Source organism: Zosterops lateralis (genome assembly GCF_965231275.1).
Source record: "Zosterops lateralis genome assembly, chromosome: 2".
NCBI lineage: Eukaryota > Metazoa > Chordata > Aves > Passeriformes > Zosteropidae > Zosterops > Zosterops lateralis.
In genome coordinates this window covers 16796459-16822574 of record NC_139763.1, presented here as the reverse complement: position 1 = coordinate 16822574, position 26116 = coordinate 16796459, and the positions used below count along the sequence as shown (strand labels likewise).

At 44.2% G+C, this 26116-nt stretch overlaps 1 protein-coding gene across 2 annotated transcripts in view; it reads left to right on the top strand.

The window, feature by feature from the left end:
* The window catches only part of RAI2 (retinoic acid induced 2), a 44053-nt gene extending 29301 nt beyond the window's left edge, over window positions 1-14752 (top strand). For both annotated transcript variants that reach the window (XM_083855790.1, XM_083855791.1), the window contains exon 2: window positions 12726-14752. In XM_083855790.1, the coding sequence (XP_083711916.1) occupies window positions 12831-14483 (1653 nt within the window). In that variant the 5' untranslated portion in view covers window positions 12726-12830 and the 3' untranslated portion in view covers window positions 14484-14752. The remainder of the gene's footprint in view (window positions 1-12725) is intronic.
* The last annotated feature ends 11364 nt before the right edge of the window (window positions 14753-26116 follow it).

Genomic DNA, 26116 nt, shown 5'->3' with positions numbered 1-26116 from the left:
CCCAGTGCACCCACACAGAGACAGGGGGAGGGGGTGACTCCCCTGGGGTCAAGTTGCTTAAGAGCTGACAGGTGGGATAGGGAGGGTTGGACAGGCACGGGTGGCACCCCAAGGCTGTCTCCATTTACAAGGGTATGTTTGGTAGTGGCCCTATCTTTGTGGGAATAGGCGATGGTGTTGGTGCCACCTCATTGCATACCCAGGGTGAGGAAGAAGGACTGCACACATCATCTGTGACATTGGTCCATCCAGCGTGGTGTGGGGTCAGTGGGAAAAGCTGATGCCTCAGGGAAGAGAGGACTCAAAATGGTTAAGCCATTGGGTGTAGCAGTGCTGTGGTATTCCCCATACACTACAAGAAAACTCTTAGCTCCAGCTACATGAAAAATGTATCAGGAAAATATATCACTGCCTGAAACAGAATATACACAAATCAAGGGAGACAAAAGTGCCCTCAGACCCCCTTGCTCAGAGCTGCCTCTCAGAAGGGCTTCTATGGGGCTGACCTTCCCCCCAGCCTGCACTTACACTGCAGCTGTATTTGCATTAGTGCAGGAGACAAGCAGAAACAGCCTCAGGCCCTGTCCTCCTGTTATTACAAGGATAAGCTAGGACATGGTACAGCCATGGAGGTTTTTATCTGTGTTATTTGTTTGACTTTCCTGAAGGGAGAGCCTGTGAGAAGTGTGTTCTTCCCTAATAGAGCATCACCTTACATTTTCATGGCAGATAGTCTGCTCTGTCTGCTGAGGTGGCCTGAAGAACCAAGAAAATTGACAGCAAAAAAAAAATTACTTCAGAACTTCACTGGTCTTCTGGCAGGTTTGTTTGGGTTTTTTCACTGTTAGTTTTATTTTTTCTTTATTTTTTATTTCCTTTTCTTTGTTGTTGGTGGTAGAGGAATGAAGCAGTGAACTTTCTTCCTCCACTGTCTATAATCCATGTACCAAAATTTGTTTCTTTGAAGATCTGACTGTCTGAGGAATTAATGCCAGGCTGCAGCCCTGTGTGCCCTTACATGCTGGAGTGCAGGACCTCTTGCATCCAGAGCTTCATTGCCATAGAGCATCATCTGACCAGAAGAGCTGAGCCACAGTCAGGCTGTGAACTGCATTGCCAGACTGCTTCCTGAGGCTGAGCTGAACAGCCAAATATGAAATCTCCTGGTCAGATTTATTGGAGTGGGCTGATGACGTTCCCCAGAGGAGTTACGATCTATGGTGATGGATGACGCCGATCCATTAATGTAGTAGTCTCATCTGGGAAAGATGTAATTGTCGTTCTGCATCCTGCAGTTTCCCTAAGTTTTTCTGAACATGTAATAGCACACATTGCAGTGGAAATTGCTGGTGAAAAATGCTGCAGTAAACATGTCAGGGGCTCTATATCCTACAGCAGTGTGCTTCTCTTCTGGAACCATGCAGCTATCATTAAGATAGGGGAGGTGATAATAACAAAATTTGGTATAGTGCACTTATCATGATGTATGTTCTCCCCAAAGGTTTGACGGAAAAGTATAGGCAGGACTGACCTTGTTTCCTCTTGCAATAAGCATCTGCAGAATATGTTCATGTTGACTTGTTCATAGAATCAGGAAAATGCTATTTACTTTTATCTGCAATAGCAGTGCTGTTTTTACAGCTCTGGTTGCCCTGCCTGCATTTCCTGAAATACAGCCCTTTGCCTCTGAGTAGTCTGAGTCTGGGCCCTTGATGACAAAGAGCATTATTACTTTTTTGTGTAGTCTTGGCGTAGTTTGGAATAGTCTCACCTCCATGCATTGGGAGCAGTGGGTGAGTCAGATACCAAAGCAGCTGGAGAAGACTGCATTGAACTGGCTAAAAAATCTTTGTTCATAGAGCATGAAATTAATGAAATTCAGACAACATTCACACTTAGGCTGACTAGAATTGCTCTGGCATCAGAGAAACATGGTGAAGAGAGAGGAGAAGGCACACTGGAGGAATGCATCCACAAGGAGTGGCCAGCAGCTGTTCTGAAAGGGAAGGCAGCCCTGTGCCACCTCAGTGAGGGTGCCCATTCATCCTCATGAGTGATTGCAGTGGTAACTGGAGTCCGAGCTGAGGTCTGTCCTTTGTGCTAATCATGTGCCAAAATGACTGCTGCCCATGAGACTTCACAGTCTTTGGATGAGGCAAAAGGCATGATAGAAGTGCTTGTTTGTGTGTGTGTGCATGTGGGACATTTGTAGGCACTACAGGTAGTGCAATTTATTGCAATCTGTAATTGCAGAGAGACCTCAATAACTTAGAGAGATGGGCAATCACCAACCACTTCAGAGAGATGGGCAATCACCTTTAGCAAGGGCAAGTGCCGGATTCTGCATCTGGAACAGGGCAACCCTGGCTCTGTGCATAGACTGGGGAATGAGAGGCAGGAGAGCAGTGCCCCAGAAAGGGCCCTGGGGGTCCTGGTCGATGCCAAGTTGAACATGAACCAGCAGTGCCCTGGCAGCCAGGAGGGTCAGCTGTGTCTTGGGGGCATCAGGCCCAGCATGGCCAGCTGGGCAAGAGAGGGGATTGTCCTGCTCTGCTCTGAGCTGGGGCAGCCTCACCTCGAGTGCTGGGGACAGTTTTGGGAACCACAATACAAAAAATACATTAAGCTGTTAGAGAGTGTCCAAAGGAGGGCAACAAAGATGGTGAAGGGTCTGGAGGGGAAGCCATGTGAAGAGCAGCTGAGGTCACTTGGTCTGTTCAGCCTGGAGAAGACTGAGGGGAGACTTCATTGTGATCTCCAACATCCTCGTGAGGGGAAGTGGAGGGGCAGGTACAGATTTCTTCCCACTTGTGACCAGTGACAGAACCCAAGGGAATGGCATGAAGCTGAGTTGCAGGCATCAGGAAAAGATTCTTCACCCAGAGGGTGGTCAGGCACTGGAACAAGTTCCCAGGAAGTGGTCACAGCACCAACCCAGACAGAGTTCAAGAAGCATCTGGACAATGCTCTCAGGCACATGATGTGACTCTTAGGGTGTTTTGTGCAGGGCCAGGAGCTGGACTCAATGATCCTAATGGGTCCTCTTGAGCTCAGTATATTTTATGATTCTCTGATAACCTGGACTGGTTGACTGAACAGTGGCAACCTCAGTGGCACTGAGATGCAACATGACATATTTTCAGTATTTTCTGTTATTTCCATACTACTTGTGGTCAGAGCCATCTGTCAGAGGTATATTTCCCAGTTCAGTCTAGAGGCTTCTAGGAGGGCAAAATTGGTCATTGTTGAGAGGTTTTGAGGTTTTCTTGTAACATCCATCAGCACCATCATGCTGCATCTCATGCTAGTGTTATTTTGAATACAGTCAGAATTCATCTGACATCTCATGCATCATGGCACGGTGGAAATGTCAATTCTCTTCCCCTCAAAGTCAAACCAGGAAACACTTGGCGAGGAAAGCATGTGTATAATGATGTGAGATTCAAAGAAAAAATGCTGCATTTTTTAATCACATCACACGAGTCTTACATTTTTCTGTCTCTTATAAACCAAATTCTTGCAGTGGTTAAAAATTTTGCAAGGATGAAAATAAGGGGCTTTTTTTCTTGAAAGTTTTTTCCAGTCATGTATTATGAGATAGGGTGGTGCATGAGTGCTTGAAATCTGCTGTGTGCATACTTTCTGCTGAGGATTAGAGCTATTGTGTAGCTGATGAAATGTTGGGCTTGGCTTATAAAAGTGATGGGGAGGGAGAGAAGGAGAGTCAGTCTAATAAATCTGAAACTATGAGCATAAACTTGATTTTGAAGTGGCAAGCTGATGGAGCATTTGGTTACTGGTGCTAGTTGGAAGGACAGAGCATTAAATAACCATATTTTGCACAGAGAGAGGGAAGATTCCTCTATCCTTTGGCTCCCAGGGCAGCACTCCAATACTCCTGCACTTTGTATCTGCCTGTGCTCCCAAGTGAGACTCTGTCCCACAATAGAAGATAAGCTGATGAGTCTGTTTATTGCCAGCTCTTGATCTTCTCATTTGGGACTATATCTGTATCATAAGAGCCACCAGAGCTCTGGGCAGCAGAAAGGGTTTATCCCTTTCAGCCCACAGTGGCAAGCTGGGTGGCACACATCTGGTTAATCACCTGCACGTCCTTACCCATGTCCTTAGACAAGAGCATTTGTATGTCACCAGAAGGGATCTGTGAGCTGGAAGGTTCAGTTTTTCACTTGGTTTTGCTTTTCTTCTCATTATTTATTTATTTAAGCCAGGCTATATAAGGACGATGAGAGGCTGTGTGAAAATGTGGCTTTCAGTTGATTTAAGATGAGTTACAGAAGTGCTGGAATTTGCTATTCTAACCTCTTGGCTTTATAATAAAGCTGAGGTTAGCCCTATTGCGGCCCTGTCTGCACCAAGAAAAGTGGTTTTTAACTGGAGCTGTTGTTCTGTAAGGAGTGGATGGGAAAGGGTTTGCAGTGAGTCTGAAGGGCTGGGTCTCTCAGGGTGGGTGTGTACTAGTGGCACCTCACGTGATTTACTGGCTTTGAGCTGGTGGAGCTGGTTTACTCTTCTAGGGTGTAGTCTGGTGTGCTTCACATTTGGGGCTAGTTGGGAGACAGACAAAGGGGTCAAAACCGTGTTTGTATAACAGGGAAAAGTCAGATGTTCTGCCTGCAAAAGTGTCATAGCAATTTAAGAACTGATTTTCAACTTTACCTCACTAACCTGTTGGCTGAGACCTGTTAACACATCTATGGTGGGGTCTCTGTCCCTCTTAGCAGGAGCAAGACAGTCACATCAAGAGGAGATAGGCAGTGGATGGCAGCCTTTGCCACACGGACACTCATCCAGTACTGGAGAAGATCAAGTGGATGTGGTAAAAATATCTGTGCCTGGGATCAGTGGCGAGAGTCAGGACAAAATAGGGAGCCAAGTGTCTCAGAGCAGTGAAAAAACCTCCACTGGGGAACTAATGAGGCTTTGAAGTCATTCACTGATATCAAACTTGGAAATTCTTTGTAAGAACTGAGATGCTTTATGGGCTGTTTAATAAAGCACTTGACTGGGAAAGGAACAAATATTTTATTAGGCTGACACTGAGTACTTTTTGTTTCAGGTTTTGGGGGAAGTAGGGCTGGCAATTATGTTTAATTGGTACCCTTTTCCTCTTGTTATCATTGATGTATTGATTGCTGGGAAAACAAAATGCATGGGTTTTAAATTTTACTGTAAAGTAAGGGCTCTCTTGTTTGTTTTATTTAGCTCTGTGTACTCATACCAGCTCATTTTTCTTTGCTTTTCTGGCAAATATAGTGTTTTGATTGAAAATTATACTAAATAATCAGTTACATGGGATATTTAATGACAAGAAAAAATCTTCAAAATATTTTTTCCCATAGGAAAATCATGCACTTCACTTTTTGAACCTAAGAATGCTAGCATGAATCTGCATTCTTCCTATGATCCTACTACAAAAGTAAATACAGTCATGCACAGCATGCGTGAAAGCCATGGAGGTTAAGGTATAGTAAATCTCAGGAGCTCTGATGCAAGACAGATCCCTAGAGTAAGTTCAGTTTTTCCCTCATATAGTTTTAATTTAGACATTCTTAGACTTACAGTCTGCTGTCAGTTTTCCTTCCCTGTGGGAAGCTGACCTGCTGTATGAGAATAAAGGCTGGTAGATGAGAGAAGAGCAGTTGATACTGAGGAAGGCCTTTGTCACTGTGTCCCGTAAGGTCCTCACAGACACACAGTTGCTGTGGGGGCTGGAGGATCCAACAGGGGATTGGAAACTGACGGAACAGGCCCAGCAGCACAAAGTCCAGTGGGGCTGGGTGACTGTAGGAGTGTACCCCAGAGGTCAGTGCTGGGTCCCACCCTGCTCAGACTCTTTAATGATCTGAATGATGGGCACAGTGTACCTGCAGAAGTTTGCAGATTACACGAAACTGGCAGGAGTGGCTGATACATCAGAGAGTCGTGCTGCCATCCAGAGGGACATCAACAACAGGAGAACTGGGCTCGTGGAAGCCTCGTGAAATTTGCCACAGAGAAGTGCAAAGCCCTGCACCTGGGGAAAAGCATCAGTGCATGCCAGGGGCTACCCACCTGAAAAGTAGCTCACAAGAAAGGACCTGGGTGCCCTGGTGGACACCAAGTTGACCACGAGCCACAAAGATGATGGGGTAGAGCATCTCTGCTGGAGGAAGTTTGGTTTTTGAAGAGGATGCTGGTGAGAAGATAGTCCCCCAGGGACTACCTGCAGGCAGCACCTTCCCACTGTAGGTGCTCAGGGCTGGGCACTGTCACATTTGTCCCAACACAGTGATGCAGCTGCTGACATCCCCATCCCAAGGGACTGCCTCATGCTTTGAGGGAGACATCTGCACAGTGCCAGCTGTATAGGGGGAAAGCTGATTTAAACAGGTACTTCTACAATCACAAAAACAGTAACTCGTCTTCCCAGTTTGAGCAGAAATTGGGAGCACAAAAGCTGCACCAAGTGAGAAGCCCCAGCTGGGTCAAAGGGACATCACTTAGCATGTGACTCAGCAGTAATTATGGCTGGCAAATTTATATTTATCCTTCACGTGTCAGGTTTAATACATCAGATTTGCATGCGCTGTCTCCACCTCAAAGTATGTGTGTTCAGCTCACTGGAAGCTGAGTAAGTTGATGCTGTTCAGGTGTTTGCGTACAATACCAAGGATAAAAAATAAACTATGACTGTAAAGATTTTATTTTCAGAAATTTGGTGAAAGGTTCCTCCAAGCATGATGGTTCAGAGACCCCAGGAAGAGGCCTATGAGAAATATTGAAGATTTGGGAATAGCAAGATCAATCTGAAATAATTTCAAGGCAGCCCTGTTTTTATAGTGCTGGCTTACATGTAATAGTGTATATGGTGTGAACAGTGGTCCTTTTGGAAGCAGAGCCCATCAGTTATGTGTTACAACCAGTTAGTGAAATAGTTTGTGAATGGAGTAAAATAAAAGGGAAAGGCATCCAGGAGTACAGCAGCAAACGCCATCTCCCTTATGCTTAGGGTATGTCACAGTTTCCACCGCTAATGTAGAGGGGTTTGTGAGGCCTTTAGATTTGGTATGAAAATTCACTACAGGTTAAAATTTGTCAGAAAAATGTTCTATTCCTTCCACAGCATTTATTGTCACTCCCATATATAGTGCCCTTGGGAGTGAAGGCACTGGTTTCAGGCCCATGACAGGATTTTTTTTTCAGTTGCTCTGATTTGTTTTTAAATGAGAAAAAAGTGAGTTCTCCCTGGAATGGATTGCTAACTACAAATTGTTGACAACAGCAATATAGTTAGCAAATATATGACTCTAACATGCTCTTTGCAGGCGATTAGCCTGTGCAGTAGGCAGAGGCTGTGGTATTTATTCAACTGAACTATTTAAAAGACTGAAGTACCATCAGTTAGTCAGGCTGCTGCATTTGAGAATGATCATGCTGTGTGCTGGAGCAGTGTATACGTATTGTCCATGTCCCATCTATAATGTGCCATTTTGCACTGCTGTAATGATTTCCTTTCTCTCTTGTTTCCCCAGGGCTTAACAGCTTGGATAGGAGTCTTGACACAAATAGCTTTTCTTCTTGAAAGGATCCACAAATGCAGCAGTGGAAAATAAACCTGTTGCATGATTTGCATTGGAGCGTTATTTCTCTAGCATCTTTTGAAGTTGTCTGATGAGCTGCTTATTTTAACTGGTCTTTGGCAGCATTCAGCTCATCCTCCATGGTGTAGCTTCCATGGAGTAAAAAGTACCACGTGGCAGTGTATGCATGCATGGTGAACTGGAGATTTGCAGAGGGATGGGCAGCAAAGGCTGTGGGTTTAACTTCCATACTGGCAGTGATACCCTGGTGTAGTCCTCCCTTCTCTCTCTGGCTGGTGCCAGAGTGAATCCTGCCCATCTTTTCAATGCCTTTCTCTCCTTGCCCTCAATTAATTTTGAATGGTGCCTCCTATTTCTTAACAGGGTGTTAATTGTTGGGTGTTCCAGTCAAGGGACTGAGGCAGAAGAGGACAGAGCTAAACTGGGATGTTTCCCAGGTACCCTTAGAGGAGACAGAGGAGTGCATGCCCAGTGATTCCCTTTTTATGATGAACAATCAGTGGTTATTGAGCCCCTTTTTCAGAGGCAGTGGGACTGTGTTTGGGGTCCAACTGTAAGCCAGCAAGAGGGTGAAGGCCAGCTTGCCTTAAGAAATACCCTGTGAGTCTCCTCTGCTCTGCCTGCCCCATACCTTGGCAGCATTCACCCATCATCCCATCTGCAAGCAGAAGGGGGACAGGCCCCACTGGCCTTCATGGTGCCTCTGCACCCAACTGATGTGTGTGGCGTATCAAAACCAGCACCACAAATGATGCAACACAGGGGAGAGGGCAAGCTCACCCCTAGCTGCAAGTTGATTACTCCTTTGCCCTTTGGTATTTGAGGATTACACTACTGAAAGCATACATGGGGTAGCCAGGAATCTCAGTCCTAGGTGCCTGAATGAAGAGATGAATATGTGGGAAATGTGAGAGGCAAATACTGCTGAAATTATTTGTTGGTTGCACACGTGGGAGAGCCCACTTGTGTGTTATTTGTGTAGTAATAGTGCCATATATTTGGTATATGAAAGCTCACTTTATTCAAATACTTTTTTTTTTTCTACTCTAGCAAAAACACACCAATAATAATATGGTAAAGCCTTTGTCTATAGCTGAAAGTATAGAGACCAAAATCTGTAGCATGGAAAATGATTTGTAGTTGGTTGGATCAGTGACATCGAGCAGCGAGTTTTGGGAAAACACTGAAGTCCATATCCAACCATAATTTTGTCCCCAAGCAGCTCCATTAAGTCAATATTTTTAATTTTCTGTTTGTTACTGTGTTTATACTCAAGAGAAGCCCTATTTTTCAGGAGATACTGAGCCAGGCATCCCACCGAGGGAGCATCTAATCCTTTCCCATAGTGTGCACAGTATAATTTGATTTCTGTGTAGACACGAGGTACAAGCCATGCTACAGAGCAGCAGGCAGAGTACAAGGAGCGCTGTGCTGCAGCCCCACAGGAAGGCACACAGCAGCCCTGAGAAAAGTCTGTTGCACAGCCATCAGCAGGAGATAAAAAAATAATCTGGAGTTATCACTACCTTTCAAAGCATTTGTGTATAGCTAAGATACCATTTCCTGTACAGTCACAGACATCATTGCATAGTGCCATGAACTTCCCTCTTATCAGCACCCTGATGGGAAAGCTCGGGTTATTTACAGTAGGGCTTGTTTCAGTGTTTCAAGCTTCTTTTCAGTTAAAACAAACAGCAAATTAAATATAAAATAGATAAGTGGGGAAAGTGAAATTGATTGTCCAGGACTGAGGTATGATAGGCAGAGGAAACTTAACCACTTCCTCTAGATTACATTACCTTCTTTTATGTGTATTAGATACATGAAACTTATTTTAAAAACTGGGTAGCTGAATAATTTATGTGTAGTGAAGCAGCAATTTTAAAAGACTAAAAAAAATCCCCAGACCCCAGCTTCAGGTTGACTTTTTATTACAGAAGAAATGTAGTATAGCTATCATTTTTAATGCCAATACTGAAAATTTACTTTTGTTTCAGTCATTTCCATGAGAATTCAGAGTTTTGTATTGTGTGCATACATACTATGTATGTAGTATATAAAAAGGGAGTCCAGGAACTACAAAACACCTTTGGACAACTTCAGTCTGTCTCTTGATCTCAGATGTTCAAAGTTTTGTCATTTGAGGCTTGGGGACTTGGATCTTTTTCTCTCTGCCTGCTTACTGACCTTGATAATAGATTTTTAGTCTAACACATGTTTAGCAGCCCTGGGATTCCCTCCCCAAATGAAACTAAAAATAGCTTTACAGGGAGCAGGATCAAGTTGTGCTGGACTCTGCTGTACCTAGAAGCCAGTTACTGCCAAACTGCAGGCTGCAGGCAAGATCAGGAAATAATTTTAAGTATGTATATATATTTTTTTAATATACGTTAATTTTTTTTTTCTGTAGTGATGACATGCTCAAGAAGCAGGTGTACTAGAGTGCAGAAAGGTACACTTTTACACAGAAAAGGTGAGGGGGGAAAAAAACCCACCCCAAACCCATAAACCTGGGTTAAGGGATGCACCTCACCTTTCTTGTCTCCTTCCCCTCACACAGTGGGGCCCTCCCAGAGGTAGTGACCTGACTCCCGACAATGTATATTTACAGATCCCAGGCACACATGGAGTTCAGTGTGGAAAACAATATTTGACCGTGCTTTGGAAAAAAACAGCCAAGCTTACAGGCTTTTCTCCATGGTTTCTGAGGGTGATAGATGAGCTCTTCTTCCCTCGCCTCGGTATTTCCTCTGCCTCCAGCCCTGTCGCCTTTTAAAGCAGCAATGGGAGAATTTTATTATGTTTTATACTTTCATCTTCAGTGGTGATCTGTCTCTTTCTCCATGGGTCCCTGCAGCATGCTAATCCCTCAAGTCTCTTACACAGCATAATTTTCATCTTAATTTTTCTGTTTCTCAGTGTTTAATGGGTTTGCTGGGGAACAGGGGGTGATTTCCTTTCCCCACCAGATCATTAATTCTCTATAAAAACACTGCAGTCTCACACTTCTCAAGCAAACAGAAGCATTGGGAAGAGACAGTGTCATGTGCAGAACACTCAGCTGTGCTGCAGCAGCTGGAGGAGCAAAGATGCTGGTGTGCACTGCAGAGACCAAAATGGTCATTTGAAAAACAGGGAGGGAGAGATTATGTAAGAGCAGTAGAAAATGGCTTTTTAATTCCTTAACAGAAATGACGATGTCTATTTTTTTTCAGCTTAATCTGCTGAGCTGTCTCCTCATAGTCTCTATTTTTATAAACAATTACTCTTCTCTTTTTTTTTCCCAAAACAACACTGGCCCAATGGTTTTTCTTACAGATACTTGTCACTTTCTGAATAAGGAGTTTTATTTTTGCTCCTGTTTTCAGCACTTGGGCATCTCTGCCTTCCTGTAATCTGTCTCAGCCAAAGCTGGAAAAAAGGAAAGAAACAAAAAGCCCCAACCCTATATTTGTGAATCTTTTCTGCAGAGCATTTCATGAGATGGGAAAAATCCAGAATTATTCTCCTTAAGCCAGTAGCAGGAGGGGAAAATAAATGACTCATTTGTTTACTTCTAAAAATCCTTTTTAAGAACTCAAATGTGCCTGATAAATTATTAACATTTTACCCGACCAGCCTCTGCTGTCAGCTCCTGGCATTTCTGTAGGTAGTCCTGCACTCACTGTAGTATCTCACTGCCAAATCTAAGGATTTACAGGTCTCAGGAGAGATTTAGTAGATTTCCCACTTCCTTGCCTTCGATATTTTTTTAGCCTCTGTTTGTGGGCTTTTGGTTTTTTCCCCTTTCCCTTGACCTCTGCAGGTTTGTTGGTCTTACAAACATCTGTGCCAGCAAATTATTTCTGTAAGCACCAGAGCCAAGGAGTTTTTTACATGCTCTTAGACCCAGGCACATTCCTAGGCTAGGACTCTTCACCCAGACAATTTCAATTTCAGAGTGGTGATGCCCTCCCTGTCATCTCCTGTCATCTCCTGTCATCCCAGTACGTGTGCCTGCAGGGTGTGGGGCAGTGCCTTGCTCCCATGGGCCTGGGGAGCTGGGCAGTGGTGATGGCACATCATTTGCTCACAGGGAGCAGGATTCAACTGTGTGCTGGTGAAAAATGTACATTTGGGGTGTGCTGGTGCTTTCCCATGGTAACAGAGTTGAAACTGGACAAGTTTCCATGGTGATCATTACTAGGGCAGGATTCTCTTCACACTTTGGGAGAAGGCACGGGCAGCACCAGGTGAAGCAGCCAGGCATCAGCCAAAGTCTGCTGGCAGCAGCTCACAGGGCAGAAATTATTTGTCCTTCTTAGTGCCATTAATTTACTGATTTTTTTGATTTTTTTTTTCCCCAGGGGAAGGAAGTGTTGATCTTTAGGGGAAACAGGCTGCATATTTCACCACAATCATGAACAGAAACCATCCCTGCCCTTTTTAAACTCTCATTTGCTTGGTTGATATAAAGAGTTGGGCTGTCAAAATGGATTTCAAGTTGTTTTGATTTTTTTTCTCCCCAAGTCTTTAATGAATCAGGTGCCTGGTTCACATTACTGTCTCTGTCTAGCTCCGTGGCAAAGTGAACACTGGGATTTGGATTGGTTTTGCTTTGCCATAGTATGGCCATGCTCCTTTCTAATTGTGCACACGGCAATTTTGGGATGAAAAAGGGAAAAGTACTGAAGGGGAATGAAGTACCCTTCAGCAATGGTTGAATATTTCTTGGCTGCAATATTTTTAGAAATGTTTGTTTTGGGGCTTCTGTTGAGTTAAAACAGCATGCTGTCACTCAGCTCTGACATGCATTGTCATTACGTGAGGCTTTGTTTAAAAATGTGGAATGGGCATCCTTGTTTCAGGCTGTGTACTGAGAGGTTTTTTTGGCTGCAGGCAGTCCTTAAGGCCATGTTTATGGCTAAATATAAGTTCCTCAAAATGTTTTGCACAACACTCAGGGCTGTATGTATATCCAGCATCTCTGTATATATAGGACACTGTATTACGGAGCCGTTAGCTTGAAGTGTGGAAATGTTTAACGACTTTTCTTTGGTGATGGGGTTTTTAAAGGCAATTGCAAATATTATTTTAGGGAAGATATTTATGTGGTGCCTAAAATATGTTTCTGGCTTGCAGGCCAAATTATGTGGGTGCTGATGCTGGTGGCAGCGTGGAGCCGCTGCTGGTCCCACTGACAGCGATGTAGAGGTGGTGCTGGCAGAGCCCAAGAAGCCCCGCGGGATGGAGGAGCTGTACAAGGATGCCCCAAACCTGCCTATGGATGTCACCAACTCACCCTCGGCGATGGCCAACAACAAGCTGGAAAACGGGGTGGCCCAGCTGATCACAGCAGAGGCTTGGAACATCAACTCGGCCGACCTGATGAAGAAGGCCCTTTCCCCGCTGGTGACAGTCCCCGCGCCCTCCATCCTGACGCCCCCGGCCGAGTCGCAGAGCGGGGTGGCCCTGAAGGTGGCGGCCACCGTGCTGCAGCCCATCTGCCTGGGGGACAGCCCGGTGGTCCTGCCCATCCACCTGCAGGTGGCCGGCAGCGCAGCCCCGCAGATGCCGGCCAGCAATGCCGCCACCCCCTACGTGATGACCACGCAGGGCCCGGTCCCGCTGCCCGTCCTCCTGGAGCAGCACGTCTTCCAGCACCTGAACTCGCCCCTGGTGCTGCCGCCGGGCACTGCCTGCCCCGCCAGCCCCCTGCACGCCGGCCTCTTCCCCGGCACCGCCACCCCCGTCGGGCAGCCCCAGCTCCTGGACCCCAAGCCCTCCGGCCAAACGCAGGAGCCCGTCCTGCCCCCGGTCTTTCAGACCCCGGGGTTCGCCGCCGTCCTTCAGGACCTGTTTCCCTCACAGGCCACGCTGGGCTCAGCCCCCTGCCAGCCGCCCCCCGACTACGGCACCCTCCCCCCGCAGGCCTTCAGCTCGCCCCTGTCCCCGCTGGTGCCCCCGGCCACGCTGCTGGTGCCCTACCCGGTCATCGTGCCCCTGCCCGTCCCCATCCCCATCCCCATCCCGGTGCCCATCCCCGTGCCCCACGGCGCCGAGGCCAAGGCGGCCCCTGACCCGCCCAAGCCGCCGCTCTTCACCCCAAACTCCTGCAAGGGCACCCAGACACCCCTGGAGAAGGAGGAGACGAAGCCCTTCGAACTCCTCCACCCGCGGGAGTTTCCGCAGCTGAGCCGCCACACCGTCATCAAGATGGGCGGTGAGAACGAGGCGCTGGACCTCTCCATGAAGGGGCCGCCCGCGCCTCGGCCCAGCGAGGCCGCGCCGCCGCCGCCGCCCGAGGACGGGGCGCTGGACCTGTCCCTGGCCTCCTGCCGCAAGCCGGGGGCGCCGCCCGGGGAGGCGGCCGGGCCCGGCCCCGCCGAGCTCGGAGCGCACCCCGCGCCGGACAAGCCGCCCGGGCCCGCCGCCCCCTTCGCCCCCTGCAAGGCCGCGGAGGCGGCGGGCAAGGCCGAGGGCAGGGCCGCGGGCGGCGGGGCCGAGCTGCTGCGGCCACCGCAGAAGTGGCTGGTGGAGCAGGCGGGCAGGGCGGGCTGCGAGCCCAAGGCCGGCAACAACATCGAGATCGTCAGCACCTCGCAGACAGCCAAAGTCATCGTCTCCGTCAAGGATGCCGTGCCCACCATCTTCTGCGGCAAGATCAAGGGCCTGTCGGGGGTCTCCACCAAAAACTTTTCCTTCAAAAGGGACCTGCCCCAGGACTCGGTGCTGCAGTGCTACGACGTGAAGAGCCCGCCCGAGCCCCGGGACAGCGCCGAGGCCCTCAGGAAACCCGTCAAAAACAGGAGCGTAAAGCTAAAGAAAATGAACTCGCCGGAGATACATATTCTTCCAATCAAGAAACAACGGCTGGCTGCCTTTTTTCCAAGAAAGTAAATTATGGGTTTTTAGAATTTTAAGATTATTATGAGAAGAAGAAGAAAAAAAAATAATAAAAAAGATGCACTCAGTTTTAAACTCATTTAAAACTTTAAACTATCTTTGTAAGTTATTTTTGGGGGAAGAGGGAGAGGATTGGATGTAGAGTCCCTATAAGCTGGGTTGGTTTGGTTTTTTCTTTCCTTTTTTTCTTTTTTTTTTTTTTTTTTTTTTTTTTTTTTTTTTTGTTACCAAATTTTGACTTTTCATGGGAAACTGAATAAAAAGCAACCTATTTTTCAAGCAGATTGCACATTTTGCAGCTTTAATGGAGTAATGGATGAGTCAGAGGGGTAAGAGCTATTTTCACTGCCATAAAGTGCTTTGATGATGTAACTCTTCATAACAGTCGGAATGGAAATTTCAAAATAAATGTTTGTACGTGCTAATTGGTTGCTGCATTCTTTTCTCATTTCCAAATTGCTTTCAGTCTACACAGAAGGTCGTGCAAAAAGTCTGTAAGCTGTAAAGCCCTGCAACTCACTTGTGATGAGCCTAAAATGTTTAAAAAAAAAAAAAAAAAACCCAAACAAACAAACAAAAAAAGCTAAGAAAAATTATCTTGTCCTGCAGCAGTGTTGAAGAGCACGTCACAACAGCTGCTAATGATGCACCCAAATGAGCTACAGCCTAGTGCACACCTAAGACAGGTTCCATAGCAAACCATCTTAAGTTATATGTTCAGTCTTTTAAAATAGGAAAGCCTAAAAGTCAGGGGAATTTGGTTGCCAGGAGCAGGAAGGGAAAAAAGAATCACATAATTTTTCCCAGCCTGACCACAGCTATATGGAAAAGTTGTTTATTGTTAGTTTTCTGTGTTTCTTTGATGGCTGAAATCAATGCTCATAGAAGAGCAGAGCTGTGTAACTTCATCACTCAGCAGTGTACAAAGCTGCCTACGTCAGTGGAGAAATGTGAATGTACAATTAAAATAAAAGTTCTGCTAGGTTACAGTTTTGCACTTGTCTGTGGAAATGAGCTGGAGGTGAATTACTGTCTGTAGGCTTCAAAGTTCACACAGCTCACTGGGAAAAACAGATCCTGACTGAAGGACAAATGCGAGAGCAGGAGGACACATTTTGGTGGATGTTGCCTTTTTTGTGGCTATACCTGTAGAAAACTTTGGTTATGATTTCAAATTACATGTTCCTGGCAGTGTACCAGGAACATGTAATTTAAAATGGTAACAAAAGTTACAAACAAGTTGTAACAAAATTCAAATTTTGTAAGGCAATCAGCTTGATGCTGTTGCACGCTAACTAACTGCTTTTGCCTAGCTGCAGCCAACCTATTTCTAAGACTCCTCTTGGACAGCTTTGGGAAGGTTTTTGCAGTTGTTCATACAATGAGAAGTTGCTCAAAGGGGCAGCTTAAGTGTCTCAAGTCTACTCACACCCATAGACACCACGGTCATGCCAAAATCTGCTGCAAGTTTTGATAGCAGCAGACATGAGTATTTGGAAAACGAATCTGCACTATGAGGTTAAGAAGCTCATGATGTTTCTCTTTTCCTTGGCTGAAGGATCACTGCCTTCTTGTTTAATACAAAAATGGAAGACTTTCACATAAGCATAGCATCTGTTCTGTCAAACTCCTGCTTTTTAAGTATTTTAAAGCCTTTTATTTTTCCCTGAGGTGGCAGAACTGACAACGTTTGGAAAAGAGTAAAGTGTTGATGGATTCATTAATGTTTAGTCATCTGACTGTCTTTTTTTAAAATAACTTTTTTTCTTAATTGAAAATACTCAGCTACTTTGTTTTTCTCCTTCCAAGAAATTGCTAATGAAATATGTCATCTGGTTATTGCAGTGCAGAGGCTGAGGATTTCAATGTCCCTTGGGACAGCCATTGCAGTTGTCACTGTCCCCTTCTGTTTCAGCCTGCCCATTCTAGATTGTCAAAAAACCTTCTGAAAATGTGATTTTTCCCCAGGGCTATATCAGAGTAAAATAAGGTGGTCACTGAATTGGCTGCTGTCATTTTTATTTTGCAGTTGACAGAAACAAGTTCAAAACAAGTTTAATTTTTTTTTTTTTTAAATAAGTGTTTAATGCTGATGGTGGCATCTGCTGCACCAACTGCCCCAATCCTTGCCATCCTTGTGTGAGTCATTCCCCATAGCATCCTAAGCAGGCAGAGAGGGCATCCATCCACTGCTGCCCCTCCAGCTGGCCACAGGATAGCTGGGACAGGTAGAGCCTGTTGGTGGCACTGGCTGCAGGTACTCAGCTTTTACCTCCTCTCCTTCAGAGGACTTTACTGGGAGCATCAATGCTGAGGGTTCCTCCCAGCCCTCTCTGCACACAGAGAGGTCTGGTTTAACTGAATTTAGACCACAGGCTCCAGAAACCCTGACAACAAATTAGGCTAAATCAGCTTTATGACATTATAAACCCATACAAGCACTGTCAAAACACCCAATGCCTGGGGACAACAAATTGAGTTTAAAGCCAACTGGTACAGTTGTAACAGTAGACGAGACCAGCAGCCATGTGGCTGCATCTTGCCCCAGTCCCTTGGAGGAGTAACTGCAACCTCTTCCTTCTGAAGCAGGGCTGAGGAAAACCAGAGCAGGCTCCAATTATCCTAACATCCCTCTCAGCAGAGGGCCAGAGGGACTCCAGCCTCCCCAGCTTTACAGGAACAGAATGGGCAGCCTCCCTGGCACTGCTGGTTGCCACCAACATCCCCAGAGCCTGTGGCACAGGCTGGAGCCACTCACATAGAAATGGAAAAGCAGAGCAGACTGGACTTCACCCACCCCACTGCCTGGCTTTTCCACTGTTTAAACTGCAGGGGCAGAGGAAATATTCTCAACAGCATCTCCCCAGGAAGGCTTAGGGCAGCTCGCACTCCCTTACCCTGCTGCCATTTCATGCAACCCCAGGCTTCAAGGCTGTGCCATGGGGGCACCTCTCCTGCTGCTGAACTTTACTGGGCAAATGATGCTAAATAGGGACCATTTGCCTCCCACCATCCTCGTCTGTGAAGCACAAGTCCTACACCCCATCAGCATGGGGGAGAAGTGGCCATAGAACAAAGTACTTAATTATACCAAGATTGAGCACTTTCACCTCCTCCTCCTCCTCGCCTCTAGCAGCAATTACAGATTTTGTATATTGGGCCATTAATTTTCTACAGGGCTACATTTTAACTGCTTCTGAAACTTCTGTATGAGAAGGATGCGGAGCTGCACTCATGATATATAGAGCTTCCATTTCTGGTGGCTGTTAATGGAGACATTAATACCTCTAGTGAAGTTGAAGGGAAAGTTATTAAGCTGTAATGGTAGGAAGGAGACATTTTACAATGACAAGTATATGCAAGAGGGAAAGAGAGAGGAGAGGGAGAGAGGAGCCCTGCCTTCAGGGACACGACACCCCTTTTGTTGGCTCCAGTCTCCATGTGACTTGGACTTTGGGTGTGGGGTCTTACTAGGGGGTGAGTGAGAGGGTACAAGGTTGCAGGGTCGTGTTACCTTTCCCTCTGCTCTCTTCCCCCTGTCCAGCAGGGGCTTTGCAGAAATTCAGAAACTAAACATATCAGATGAAGGCCATGGGACAGGGAAGTCTCAGGGGCAGGAGTGCTCAGATGTACCCACTTTCCTACACAGGACAGCCTTTGCCCTATGCTGCCCAAAGCAACAGCACCACGACCAGGGGTGCATACCTACATGTGGAGTTAGCTGTTAGCAAAATAACTTAATCCAAAAGAAGAATAAGCAGCATCTCACACAGGGAACTTACCTGGACTGGGCAGTTTCTAGGTGGAGAGGACACCAAGCAGTCAGGTAAGGCACAGACAACTGAAGTCCAGGAAAAGATGGAGAATAGGGAGAGGAAAGAAGGCAATGGAAGCTGAGACAAGATCCAAGCCTCTTAGCATTGCACCTTTACTGAAGTTAGCAAGCAGCCAGACAGAGAGTGAAAGGGAGAAGCAAAATGACAGGCTTTGGCCATGAGCTGCTGACAGAGAGAAAAGAAAGGTGTCAGCTTCAAAGACATGGCTCAGGCTGCTTGGTGAGAGTGAGGAGAAAGGCAGGCACTGAGCCCAGAGAGGGCAATGGTTTCTTGGGAGAAGGCAGCCAAAAAGTGAGGGCTGGGGGGGGACCATACATCAAACCACACATGCAGAGCACACAAGGCAGTGCAACCTCCTGCTCCTGCTCTGACAGCAGGGGACAGGGAAAAGGGGCAGCAAAATGATCCCAGCAGAAATGCAAAGGGAAGCAGAAGAGCACAGGTAGATTTTTTTGCCTTTCCCATACCTGAGGTAACTTGTGTGACCTATACTCCCCTACCACCTATGCTCCTATCTGGTATTAAATTGATATGCCATGATGTCTCAAGATCAGTGCTCACTTCTTTAACCACTTGTACCCATTTTCTGCTCAGGTCTCCCAGAGCACTGGGATGATTACACCACCTTGCACATCCCTGCAGCAGTTTGACCCACAGGGGCTCAAGGATCAGCTTCACACACTTGCACGTGAAAGGTTTCAGGGGAAACCATTTGGCAGAGAAGTGGCCACTGAGCATGGAAGGGAGTGAGTCAGAGAAGTCTGTGCACCTTCACTTGCACAGAGGCAGCTTGGGATTGTGATCTGACAACAGTAAGTGACTTGTTAACAGTTCTCATGAAGAATATTAGACAATGAAAACAGCATAAAACAACATTGCATAATATCCTGGTGCCAGATGTTTTAGTTTCTTTTTGTGCTCAAGTTTATAAAAACATGTTGAAGGGCTCAGTCAAGGACCTTGTTTTCCTCTGGGGTCTGTTCCTGCCTTCCCAAGGGCAGACAGCCTGACACAGTAACATTAATAATGTTAATTTGTGCAATTTGCTTTTTTCATTCACCTTTCACTTTTTTTCCCAGTGCTTCCTCCTCCTCCTATTTAAAGTTGCATTTCTCTTAGACTATACTCTATACTCTTCCTTAATGCTGAAGTTTTCAATTCAGAGTACTCTGGGACAGTCCTGGGACACACACAAGCAAATCCCCTAATTTTAGTGTGGAAAACATATTTTCCACAGTTGTTAAAATCATGGCATTGCAATCCTGTTAGGAAAATCTGTTCTGTTGTTGAACCATCTGAAACATTTCTTCATTTTGAGTAGAAATATTACTAATAGCTAAAATATTTAGTACTGCTTTGTGCCCATATACCCCAAGCTCTCTTAGAATAGTACCATCATATCCCAGTACTGAAATTATTAGGATTCTTCTAAACTAAGATATGAAAATTAAAAGAACAAACACCAGAGTACAATCTAATCAAATATTTGGAAGGAAGGACTTTTTTCCATCCTTTTTTCACTGTTTGGAAATGTGTTTCCAGTGAAACACTGGTAACAGACACATTGCATCCCTGCATCACCCTGTGTGTCCCCCCCACCCCCCCTTCCCTTGCTCCTGGGATTACTAATGTTCCCTAGGCCACAGCTGTTTCAAAACGGTCACATTTTTTGCATTGTTTCAATATCATCCTTCCCACCACCTCCTCGTCAATGGAGTTCCCATCTTTCTTTGCTTAGGAACAAAGATAGGCAATGATTTGTCCTAGACTGGCATCTCACAGACCAAGAACAGGCCACTGGACACAAAACAAGAAGGTCCTTTGTGAGGCTTAGGTACCCAAAGAAAGTCCCTAAAAGTACCAATAAGCATGGAAAAGCTATTGATCTTTGAAGTTTCTGATATACACAAGTAATTTCTCACTTATCGAGGAAAAAAAATCCCCAAACCCAACATACCTGCATTCAAAGTTATACAGGTAACAGGTGGATTTTTTTAATACAAAAAAGTCCTTTGAAAGCTTGGTCCGCAGAGCACAATCCAGGATAAGAGAGCATGTACCTACCCTTCACAGACCCTCCACAGCTCAGCCATGATGGCACAAAGTCACCACACTCAAAGCCCAATGATGCATATGCCACACTCACCTAGAACCACCTCTATTTGTGTACACAGGGGGTCAGAGTGGGGTTAAGAAACACCAACAGAATATTTAAGTACTTGCCATCTGCTTTTTGCCACAGCATTCTGTGCAACAACAAAATCTAAGAAAGCACAAATATTCTGTATGGATAGAATTTTGGCTAGATATTCTGAACAACTGGACTTTAAAGCCAGACCTCTTGTGTGGTAGAACATGGGACCTGGCCAACATTGCTTGGTTACTGTAATGTGCACCTCAACATTCATTTCTCAATGCCAACTAGGTTTTCCAATTAAGTACTCGAGTAAGAGGGTTGTTCTAGCTTATTTGCAATGAAGAGCACTTTAGGTGGGGAATTAGTTCATGTGCTAAAGTTAAAATGAGTATTGAGACTCCCATGATAGAAACTGGCTAAAGAAACCAATAGAGTCAAGAAGTCTCTGTAAAGTAGATGATGTTATCTGGTCAGATCACTCATACCCTCAACTTTCACTGAGGACTAAACTGAGAAAGAGTCTGGATAACTATATCAAGAAATGAAGTTACATTAAGTCAACCCAAGCCTGTATTCACAGGTTTTGGCTCCTCAACTAGTCTGGCTTTAAAAGAAATCAGACCAAGAGTGAGTTGTTAGCAGCAAAGAAACAATTCAAGGACAAGAGAGTGCACGCCCCAGAAACTGGGTTGGGAATTACAAGTATTCATCCCCTGTTTTCAGATAAAATCATGTAAAGATAAAAGGCTTCATATCCCTGACATGGTTCAAAATGTTTATTCCTAACTTTCTCCTTAAAAATCCCAGCTTAACACAAATAGTCAAAGACACAAGTCATCTGTGAATATGAAAGTTTATATATCCACCTGATTTTCTCCTTCCTAATTTTCCATTACTTCATTCTTCATGTATTTTCCTTCCCATGTTTATTGCAAGCAAACCCTATCACTCATCCCAGCCTTGCATTTCTGTTTTCTTTCAAAACATTTAAACTTTCCCCAACTTGTTCATTTCCTGTAGCTGAACACCACCCATGCAATTACAATTACTGTATTACAGTGAATACAAAGATGTATGAAAGTAATATGTTCCCTTTTGCTGAGCTGGCCTCTTGAAAACAAACAAATAGCTGATAGTAGTCAGGTAGAAAAAAACCCAAGACAAACAAAAAAACCACACCACAAACCAAAAAACCTCGCCAAACTAAAACCAACCAACCAACAAAACCTGTCCCCTGTAGCATTACCCATTGAACCTAATAACCAATTATGTTCCAATATAATAAAATTACCTATGTACTACCTCAGCCCTGAAGTACAAGTATAAACCAAGGGTAGACTGAAACTGAGCATTTATTTATTGATTTCTCCCTCCCCGCTATTTTGCTCATGTAAGCACAGGGACTTAAAAAGAAAAGCATTTTGTAGATCACACCTTGAGTAACATTGTGCAGGTGAGAGGCATCTGTTCATAACAGAGTACCACGTACATGCCCAGGCAAGGACCAAAATCAGTAGCTATAGCTGGTACCTCAGAGATAAAGCAAGCAAAAGCTGTAGAATCCTTCCCTTACTTTTCATAACATGCAGGAGTAAGAAAGCACATGGGAAGATCCTTCCCTCAAAAGGGTCTTCAATAAGAGGAAACCTGTTCTGCAGCACTAGTTTGGAAAGACGAAGTTGAGGAAGAGTTCAGACCTGTTTGAAAACCTCACTCTTGGAAATCTAGATAGCATTAGCCCAATTGCTTGGGGAAACAGAGTGCCTCCATAATTACTGAAAAAAGCTAAATATAAGAAAGAGAAAAATGTAGTAAAATCATGACCTCTTGCATTTGAACACCAGACTTTCTAAGGAGTACCACCATTCATTATATTTTTTTTCCACTGCCTTGCCAATCGCCTCTGTGTCTGCCTGGAAGGGTCGATGAGTCTTTGTCTTTCCAGTTCTGGACCTCAGAGCCAGGACAGCCAGCACAGGGTAACAGCAATTGTCATGGTGGTTTTGTGGCATATTCGTTTTCTTTCAGCTGTCACAACTAGAAGGGAACCATTGGCAGAGAGGGTTTCTGCCAGCTTCAAGCTGTACATCTGTTCACGCTTGTCTGTTCAGACAACATGGGACGCAATCTCCCCTTCCCCTCATGCTGGCATCTGTTTGCTTGTGCTGTTTGTCCGGAAAGGCCTTTGATTTCAGATGCTGAAAAGTCAATCTCTGTGGATGAAAATGCCTTCAAGTATTTTAAAAAGAAAATAAGTAGAGGTGTGCAGCCTTCGCTATCAGCGCTAAGCAGTTCCCCTGCAGATAATGAAAGCAGAAATAAAACTAGCAGTGGTCCATAAAGCTATGAGGAGAAGCAGCTTATGCAGGACTCCTCAGCGTGTACAGCAGGACTGGGACTTTCTGGAGCTGACAGCAGCTAATTCTGATTCAAATGGGACAAATTACAACTGATCAAAATGACCTGCTAGGACAGGGATGGATGATTACGTAAGCAAGGAATTTAAAAGCCTGCTGGATCACTTTAATGGCATATTTTAAGTATACATAAGACTCCCATCATCTACCACAATAATGAGGATTTATTTAGAACCGTCAGAGAATAAAGTAGCAAAATACTTTGCTATTAAACAACCCCCAAACTTATCTCTGCAGTTTTCACACTAAAAAAACACTAAAAAGATATATAAAATGTTATCTATAGATACAGTTGCAGACTTGAAACACAGTGAGTTTACAACAGGCTGTTCAGATTTTACCAAGCCTCAAAATGGCTCTGCATGACCTTTGAAACAACAGGAACACTGACAGTTGGGGAACACAATCCCAGGATTATGGGCTAGTTAGTAAGCTTTACAGAGTGAAAGATTATAATCAAGGCTTGAAAAAAAAGCAGCAATCAGTTCACCACTAAAATGGACATGAAATCAGCTTCTCCTCCCTGCATCACTCTTAGGCAGTTCCAAATGAGCACTTTTTACTCACTCCCACGGTTTTACATGTAATAAAGATAGAGAGGAGGAATATATGACCTTTGAAATTGATCTCAAGTAGGTCTCTCTTTCTTCTTTTTTCCTCTTCAAGCCAAGCCAGTGTAACTCTTCATAGCCTCAACTCGGCAGACAGCGCAACAAAAAGATGAAGATGCTCATTACTTAGAAGAGGTTCACACCTCTTCATTAATTTTACTCTATTATGTAACTAGCTGGGCAATCAAAGAAAAAATACTGCTATCATCTCCTTTTAAAATGTGTTTCTCTCCATGATACTGCATTAAAATAGACAACATTCTGTAGCTGACAAAAGAAGACTGAGGCCCACTGCTGAATGAGACAGGGGACCCCATTTTATAGAATATGGAAAAGGCTGAAGTACTGAACACCAGCTTTGCCTCAGTGTACCCATATTTCAATTTTCTGAATTTCAATGCCAATTAAAGGAAAGACAAGCACAAAGAAAATTTTACCTAATCAGGTTAAAAGTTCAAGATTTTAGTCATCCCCACCTAGGGCTCCATTTTTCCCCTAGAGAAGTACTTGAGATACTCAAACTTAGAATTTTTTTATCATGTTCAGGGCTTACATAATCAAATCCACAGACTCACCCAAAACTGTCAGAGCTACAGAGAAGGCTGACATCACTTTTTGCAAATTATATCCCTGACTGCAGAGGAAGAAGAGCTCTACAAATACAATGAGTAATCAGATTAATATCTTTGCGCCTGTGTCTACCACCTGAAATAAAAAATGGTGTGTCTTTATCCAAAGCAACAAAAAAGGGGAAGATGCTCCATCCTTCAAGCCAACATTTGTAACATGATCGTCCTCTCTTTCACTGTCATTCCTACATATGTGTGAAAAAGTCCTACAATATGTATACTGCCACAGTCTACCCTCCAGCCTTCTTCAATTCCACTTTTGCATAGTTGTTCTGCAAAAATAATCTTTAGAGCTTCTAGTCCTCCCAGGCAGCAGTATTTTAATCTCCAATAGTCCCACGATGCACTGAGGAGTTATGGCACTGTCTTCCAAGATGACCCAAAGTTACAGAACCAGATGAACAGATGAATCCATGTTGATAGAAAACCAACTTGGAGAAACAAAGAGACTAAATCATATTGTCTTTTATATCAAACAAACACCAAAAAGATAATAAGTATGTTCTGAAAGAGATCAGATGGAAAATGCTTCCAGACTACTGCCACTGCCAATTTCCAGTTTTCATCACCTGCAGGTTGTGAGGTTGCCATTTAACCCAATCCAAGTTCCTTCTCAGGCACTGGCTGATGCTAACAGTCACTGGAACAAGAGACTTCTGTACCACAGAAATAAGAAAGCTTGAAGTGTACGAAGTCTAAACTTACTGCCATTAACTGCTGATTTAAGATCCTTTGTGTCTTTATCTGAACACAGCACAAAAACACAGTTTTTATCAGTCTCTTCCCCTCAGTGGTTATATGAGAATTCTGTAAGCTCTATGTTGCAAAATGAGATCTACAAAACTAAACAGTTGAATAACTAGATAAGTTCTTATTTTGAAAGCATAGAACAACCCGAGTTCAAACATTAATTGCTTCAGATGAACAAGGTGAGAATGGTCTTACTCTTTTCATTAAAACCTCCTTATCAGATGTTTTCATGGACTGTCTAGAAAGGCCAAATGCCAGATCAGACAGGCACCCTTGCCTATGCAGAGAACACTCACACATCCACACGGCATCAAACAGAACAGACAGTTACAACAATGAACAAACTATTTTATTTTTCTTGCTAGATAAGAACATCCCACTGAAAATAAAGAATAAAAAACATGTTCTGCTGTAAGACTCTGAATGCTTGAATCTCACACTACAGCACACAGAAATTCTGGTACAGCAACATCACAGTTATCTTTGTGCACATGGGTGCACAGAAAGCCTTGAACAAATATTTATACCCATAATAGTGCCATGTACAAAAATGCTATTCCATAAAGACCAAACAGAAAATTTAAACATCTTTCTTTTTCTTATGCCAAGGGCAATGTGAAAAATGAAAACTGTTTTCAGTCAATTACTTCCACTTAAATTGTATGAGATCTTTTTATGCTGAAGAACCCAAATTCAGCATAAAGAAGCATAGAAGTATACAATTTTACATATGTATAAACAATATACTGAACACATGGGGCATGATGTTTTCCTTACTATATAATTTTTGGTGTAACCATTTGAAAGTTAAGTCAGTATTTTTCTAACACCAAGAGAAAATATTCTGCTTCTTCAATCAATGCTCTGACCTTTTCTTACTATAAAGAGCATGCCTGTATTATTCATCTAAGCATACATGCACCACAAAAGATATGCAAAACAAATCGATACAGATAAACTTTAGTGTCAAATGTCTAATGATGTAATAACAAAAACAATTCTCAGGGTCCAAATGACTTTCTGAATTGAAATTGCATTGCAGTCACTTAGAATAACAAAATACTTGGACTTGTAAGTCATAAAATTCACTTTTTCCTAGCAGTACATCTGCTGAAATCTGATGAGTATCAGTCTGTGGGTAAAGAAAGTCATTTTCAAAAAAGGAATTTGTAAAAAATACATTTATACTATATGCTTTCATATAAAAAGGCATTAAGAAATATAATAAATCCTACCATTTTAGGACT